The 7,500-nt window shown below is 47.1% G+C and overlaps 1 protein-coding gene across 1 annotated transcript in view; it reads left to right on the plus strand.

Annotated features, from left to right (window-relative positions):
* Positions 1-7,500, plus strand: part of LOC307078951 (calcitonin gene-related peptide type 1 receptor-like) — a 20,938-nt gene that overhangs the window by 3,537 nt on the left and 9,901 nt on the right. The window contains exons 2-3 of the mRNA XM_079740989.1: positions 6,244-6,304; positions 7,268-7,448. Of these exons, the coding sequence (XP_079597115.1) occupies positions 6,251-6,304; positions 7,268-7,448 (235 nt within the window). The 5' untranslated portion in view covers positions 6,244-6,250. The remainder of the gene's footprint in view (positions 1-6,243; positions 6,305-7,267; positions 7,449-7,500) is intronic.

Raw genomic sequence — 7,500 nt, forward strand, 5'->3', positions numbered from 1 at the left:
TTTTCTTCGGTGTTCCACTCGCCATCCCTCTCCATCCGTCTTCTGTGAGCATTACATGTATGCATATCAGCGTTCGGTTGTTCATTGGGAATTTTGTCATGGAAATGTGAAATTAAATCGTCGCAAAATGTCATTGGCTAAAAAGTGGGTGAAAGGGATTCTGGGTAGCATACTGGTATCCCAGGCCCTCTCTTTTACTAGCCCCTGAGGGGAGGGGGGTGGGGTGGGGATGAGGAGCTGAGGGTGATGTTGAGGGGATGGGGGGTGAGGGTGGTGTCGAGGGGCTGTGAGGTTGGGGTGAGGGTGGTGTCGAGGGGATGGGGGGGTGAGGGGTGGGTGGTGTTGAGTGGATGGGGGGGTGAGGGTGGTGTCGAGGGGCTGTGGGGTTGGGTGAGGGTGGTGTCGAGGGGCTGTGGGGTTGGGGTGAGGGTGGTGTCGAGGGGATGGGGGGGTGAGGGGTGGGTGGTGTTGAGTGGATGGGGGGGAGGGGAGGGTGGTGTCGAGGGGCTGTGAGGTTGGGGTGAGGGTGGTGTCGAGGGGCTGTGGGGTTGGGGTGAGGGTGGTGTCGAGGGGATGGGGGGGTGAGGGGTGGGTGGTGTCGAGGGGCTGTGAGGTTGGGGTGAGGGTGGTGTCGAGGGGCTGTGGGGTTGGGGGGAGGGTGGTGTCGAGGGGATGGGGGGGTGAGGGGTGGGTGGTGTTGAGTGGATGGGGGGGTGAGGATGGTGTTGAGGGGATGGGGGGGTGAGGGTGGTGTCGAGGGGCTGTGGTGCTGGGGGGTCAGGGTGGTGTCGAGGGGCTGTGGTGCTGGGGGGTGAGGGTGGTGTCGAGGGGATGTGGGGCTGGAGGGTGGGTGGTGTCGAGGGGATGTGGGGCTGGAGGGTGGGTGGTGTCGAGGGGCTGTGGGGCTGGAGGGTGGGTGGTGTCGAGGGGCTGTGAGGTTGGGGGGAGGGTGGTGTCGAGGGGCTGTGGGGCTGGGGGGTGAGGGTGGTGTCGGGGGAGACGGGGGGTAGTTGCATCGCTCCAAGCGGCGCAGAACTATTTCTGGACACGGCGATGGGAAGTAGTCTGGTCCGTACTCCCTCCTGGCCGACGGGGCCTCTGTCGACCCCCGGGGGCCTCTTTAGACCCAGGGGCCACGAGCAGCAGAGGCTGTCGGAACTCTGGGCGAGTGGGCGGAGTCAGAACCACTGGAAACCTCTGGATTAGCCTGCTAGCCTGCATGAGAACATAGCGTAGCAACCTAGCAACACTGTGTAGCAGGAATAGCTCGTGCCTGAACCAATCCAGAACAACAGATTTAACTAGCATTGACCAAACAAATCAAAACCAGAATCAGATTGAATCAGATCAAACCAGACAAAACTAGACCAAATCAGAAAACCAAACTATACCAAACAAAAAAAGACCAGACAGAACCAGACCAGTCCAGTCCTAACCAGGGCAGACCAGACCAGATCAAACCAAACCAGACCAAACCAGAAACAAACCAAACCAGACCAAACCAGATAAAACTAGACCAAATCAGACAAGACCAGATCAAACCAAACCAGATCAAACCAGATAAAACTAGATCAAATCAGGCCAGACCAGATAAAACCAAACCAGATAAAACTAGACCAATTCAGACCAGAGCAGACCCAACCAGACCAAACAAGACCAGATCAAACCAGATCAAACCAAACCAGAAATTGCTACTCCATGTAAGGCCTGGAGAGAGCAGATCAGACTTTGTGTTTTTAGTTGTGTGATGTCAGGGCCTTTCTGTAATTCTTATCACGACCGATGATTATAATTACATCGTTAAATGATCATTATCGTCATTATCGATGATAACGTGATTTGTGTATAAATCCTTTTTCCACGAGTTGCTGAAAATGTAATAATGACGATGATTTTATTACAAGCAAGCGGTTTCAGTTCTGCATAGCTCTGCTACATTCATATAGAAATATCTCAGTCTCATACGAGGATAACAATGGCTTATTTTTAAACTGCTGGGCAGTGTGTGTGTGAGTGGATGAGTGTGTTTGTGTGTGCCTGTGTGTGTGTGCGTGTGTGTATGTGTGTGTATATTTGTGTAACAAAAGGGGGAGAAGGGAGGAAGCATTCACAGGACGGCGTAGGAAAAAATATCCTTGTCCTCCCACTTCAACTGTCCTTCCCTTACGCGCGCACACACACCTATTCACAGACAGACACTCACACACAAACACACAGACACTCACACACACACTCACTCACAGACAGACACTCACACACAAGCACACGCGCAAACATACACATACGCATGCACACCGTCAGGTATTTTCTAGGACAGTGCTAGACTTTGAGTACCTAATAGTACGGAAACTGCAACATCAACTCTGATTTTGGGAAAAATACACTGAAAAGATTGACTTACGTCTGAGGTGTACACCTGTAAAGGCTGTTTCCCTCAAACACATCTGCGTTATTTGTGAGGGGAATATTTCACAGAGCGAGATTTCCCTGCTCTCTCCTCTCTTGTCTACTATTCTCCTCACGTCTCTTCCCCTGGGCTCCACAGGTTGATTAGGGTTAGTTAATTACAATTACAGTTAATTACAATGTTAGTCAGTAATCATATAAAGGGTTTAAGTAAATTCCCCTCTGGCCTGATTATGCTGATGAACACTTACAGTACAGTTTTACCAATGGCTTTATGTTTTTGATGCTTTCCATTGTTATGTCCATTATTTTAAAATGGTTCAGTATTTAATACTCTGAGATAGCTGAAATGATCCATGGATCATATAACTGTTGTCTCGTTCCTACCTCACTGTATCCGCGTAGACCTCAGTGGACTTCAGCGTGGTCTGTTTTTATATGAACATGTGTATCTCTACATATGGCTGTTTACATATTTTGAAAGGCCTCCGTTTATACCTTGTGAAAATATTTGTTTGTTCTCAGGATTTGGAAAAGTCACAGCAGCATCTGTAATGTGTTAGTCAGCACAGTGATATCTATGAGTTGTTTTTCCGCTGTGTGTGTTTTTGTGTGTGTGTGTGTGTGTGTGTGTGTGTGTGTGTGCATGTGTATGTGTGTGTGTGTGTGTGTGTGTGTGTGTGTGCGGTGTGTGTGTGTGTGTGTGTGTGTGTGTGTGTGTGTGTGTGTGTGTGTGTGTGTGTGTGTGTGTGTGTGTGTGTGTGCGGTGTGTGTGTGTGTGCGGTGTGTGTGTGTGTGTGTGTGTGTGTGTGTGTGTGTGTGTGTGTGTGAGTGTGTTTGGGTCGGGGGTTAGAGGGCTGCCTCATTACAACCATAAAACATATTTGGATTTTCCAGCATGCCGTTCTCTGACCCTCGACGTGGGGAGAATGATGTGACTCACTCTGTGCCTTTTAACGGAGGGTCAGTTTATACAAGACAGACCACAATGGTGGACATGACACAGAATGGTTATCATAGGTCGTGGTTTGACCTCCCTGGGGGTCTGTGGGTCTCCCCGGCGATGGGAGTTTAATCCGTATCCGCCCTCCAGAGAATGCCTGCTGGGTTTGGACAGAGATTGTGCTAATGCTAAGCTAATTAGAAAGTAGCATTCTTCACATTTAGGCTGGTGCTATTGGACAGGCTGTGGGCGTCTGGGTTGTTGTGTGGTGTTGCAGATGCTTTTGTCCAAAGCGACTTACAACCATTCATACACCGACGGCAGCCAGCTCGTTGGAAACAGTCAGGGTCAGGTGTCCTGCTCCAGGACACCTCGACACGCAACCATGAGTGTCGAGCCACGAGGATCGAACCAGCAACCTTCTGGTAACAAGGCAACCCGCTCTACCTGCGGAGCCACAGCCCCTAGATCCACATCTTAGATTCCGGAGACGAGCCATGGTTAGACGAACAGAAGAACCACATTTTCGGTTTGAGCCTAAACAGGAACCTTCAGAAGTGTGTTGTTTCCGGTGTCATATCGTTTACAATTACATTTGGGGCGTTTAGCAGACGGTTTATCCAAAGCGACATACAATAAGGTCATTTGTCAGAAGAAAGAGAAACAACAATATATCGCTGTCGGTACAGTAAGGATGTTCATAGAACCAACTGCAAAGCACTAACAATCGCTAGGTTAACCCATTCCCTGTATACAACAAAGATAGCTAGAACAAGATGCTACACAATATTAAGTAATATTTTAAGTGCAAGGACGTAAAACATACAATAAGTGCATACTCTAAGTGCCAGGACGTACAACATACACATAGTATTTAAGAGGGGGGAGGCTGCAGTCTAGCTTATTTGAACTACAGTACAGGAAGTTGTGTCAGCAGGAGGAAATCAAGAGAGAGAGAGAGAGAGAGAGAGAATAATGGATGGAGAGATGTGTGGATAGGGCAATAAATAATAGTGGGTGTTTTTGTGTGTCTGCGTGTGCGTATTTGAGTGTGTTAGTTTGCGTGCCTCTTCCATCTAATTTGACTTGCAACGGCCTTATTAAATTTAGGAGTCTGGTTTTGTTTTGTTTTATTATTAATACACTCATTCATCTCTTTCATTTAGCACCACCTGTCACGAGCACCGTCATCACTCAATCTTCCTCCACCAGTTCAGCCTTCCATCCACAAACCGACAACAGTCAAATAAGGAGATGAGGGGGACACACAGATTTGAGAGCTAGACAGACAGGGGAGACAGAGTAGAGAGAAAAAGAGAGAGAGCAAGAGACGGGCAGACAGACAGACAGACAGACAGACAGACAGACAGAGGAGAGAGAGGAGAGAATATTTAGACAGGCATAATTTATACTTTATATTCATACAGTATTAGTTCTGCTCATATTTACAATGCCTTTATTTGGTATGATTACTGTTGCTGGTTGGCTTGTCTCCTGGCTTGGTATCATGAAGAGTGTGTGTGTGTGTGTGTGTGTGTGTGTGTGTGTGTGTGTGTGTGTGTGTGTGTGTGTGTGTGTGTGTGTGTGTGTGTAGCTAAGATGGAAACAAGACTACAGAGTTCATGAAAGGAGATTATTATGTGTGTGGAGACGTGTGTGTGTGTGTGCGCGTGTGCATGTGTGTGTGTGTGTGTCGTGAGAGACAGGTGTGGTGAGACTCTGAACACATTCATTTGTGTGTCTGATTCATTGTGTGTCTGAACACAGCCTGCTGAAGAGCAGACCAGCAGTGTTGTTGTGCGTTTGTTTATCGTGAGGGACTCTCTGTCTCGTGTTTCGGTGTTTATCTTTTCCTTCCTCCATAGGGAACTTTAATTGGCAGCGGCGATGGCACGCTGAAACAAACCGTTAATTATTCATAACGTTTCTTCTGATTACCTTCGCCTCACCAACCTGGCCTTGTCTCCCTCCTCGCCCCCGGGGTGGGAAGGGGGCTGGTGGCTCCCACCATGGGCCCCTCCCACTGAACACTGAGCCATCATGTGTTGACGTCCTCTCTGGTTCCTCTTCCCCGTCTCATATGTGCCTGGGCATCCGTCCATCCCTCTCCAGCTCCTCTGGCTCATGCTGGTGGTCTCTCTCCTCAGCAGCAGACCGGGACCTCCCACCCTGTAGTTCCCTGATGTGTGTGTGTGTGTGGGGGGGGGGTCTGTTTTATCTGTCGATGCCTGTTTATGTGTGTGTCTGTGTCTGGGTGTTTGTGTGTGGCTATATGATTGCGCACGTTCGCAAAATCGTGCTTTCTTGCGTTTGTGTTTACGTGTGTGAGTGTGTGTGTGTGTGTGTGTGTGTGTGTGTGTGTGTGTGTGTGCGTATACCTGCGTGTATGTGTATGTGCGTGTGAGGCGGCGGTAGAGTTGAACGTCCATGCGTCTAAGACTCCCATCACAGCCTGAACTTCCTGTTGTGATGCATAATGAAACACACACACACACACACACACACACTCACACACACATACACAAACATCTATTTTAATGTTGCATGGGCTGAACAAACACATGCTCAGATTCTACTGTAAGAACGAGTGATTCCCCAAGCACCCCCCCAACCCCCTCTCCCCTAAAGCTCAGCTGTCCCCCGCCCCCCCACCAGAAAGCCTTCTCACCATGGACCACTCTGAAGCCCTCTTTTATCCTCTGATATTCCCCTGTGTTGACAACAGTTGAGTGTGTGTGGGAGGACGAGCGAGGCAGAGTCTGCGAGGGGAGAGAGAGAGGGCCGTTTGATTGTTTCCCAGCAGTCGTCTTTCCGATGGTTCCCTGATCGTATCAATGAGTCGGTCTTATCGAGGAGCTATTGATCTGCAACAGGATGCGTGGTTTCCTCCACAGAGCCAAGATGAGGAACATCTGGACTCTGTCACTGCTGGCTCTGCTGGCTCACAGCCCTCAGGTAAGGCCTGTGTGTGTGTGTGTGTGTGTGTGTGTGTGTGTGTGTGTGTGTGTGTGTGTGTGTGTGTGTGTGTGTGTGTGTGTGTGTGAGTTTGATCAACACTGTGTTACATGATCAACACTATGATTTAATATAGCTATTATCATGATCACCACTATGATTTAATATAACTATTATCATGATCAACACTATGAGTTAATATCATTATTATCATGATCAGCTCTGATTTAATATCATTATTATCGTGATCAACATTATGAGTTAATATTATTATTATCATGATCAACACTATGATGTAATATAACTATTATCATGATCAGCTCTGATTTAATATCATTATTATCGTGATCAACATTATGAGTTAATATTATTATTATCATGATCAACACTATGATGTAATATAACTATTATCATGATCTACACTATGATTTAATATCATTATTATCATGATCAACACTATGAGTTAATATCATTATTATCATGATCAACACTATGAGATAATATCATTATTATCATGATCAACACTATGAGATAATATCATTATTATCATGATCAACACTATGAGTTAATATTATTATTATCATGATCAACACTATGATGTAATATAACTATTATCATGATCAGCTCTGATTTAATATCATTATTATCATGATCAACACTATGAGATAATATCATTATTATCATGATCAACACTATGATGTAATATAACTATTATCATGATCAGCTCTGATTTAATATCATTATTATCGTGATCAACATTATGAGTTAATATCATTATTATCATGATCAACACTATGATGTAATATAACTATTATCATGATCAACACTATGATTTAATATCATTATTATCATGATCAACACTATGAGTTAATATTATTATTATCATGATCAACATTATGAGATAATATTATTATTATCATGATCAACACTATGATTACGTTATGACTGCGTCTCTCTCCCCAGGGGTGCCGGGGGGAGGACGTGTTTGTGGGGGGCACGACGGCCGTGATGGGCTCAGGGGGGTTGGGGGACGAGGAGGGGGACCCCGACAACGGCAGCCTGCCGGCCACGCAGAGTCACATCCTGACCGCCCAGTTCGAGTGCTACATGAAGATCAACCAGGACCCCCCGCGCCAAGGCAACGGTGAGCCCCCACAGACAGGCCCCGCCCCACAGACAGGCCCCGCGCCACGACA

The sequence above is a fragment of the Pollachius pollachius genome, assembly GCF_949987615.1.
Source record: "Pollachius pollachius genome assembly, chromosome: 8".
NCBI lineage: Eukaryota > Metazoa > Chordata > Actinopteri > Gadiformes > Gadidae > Pollachius > Pollachius pollachius.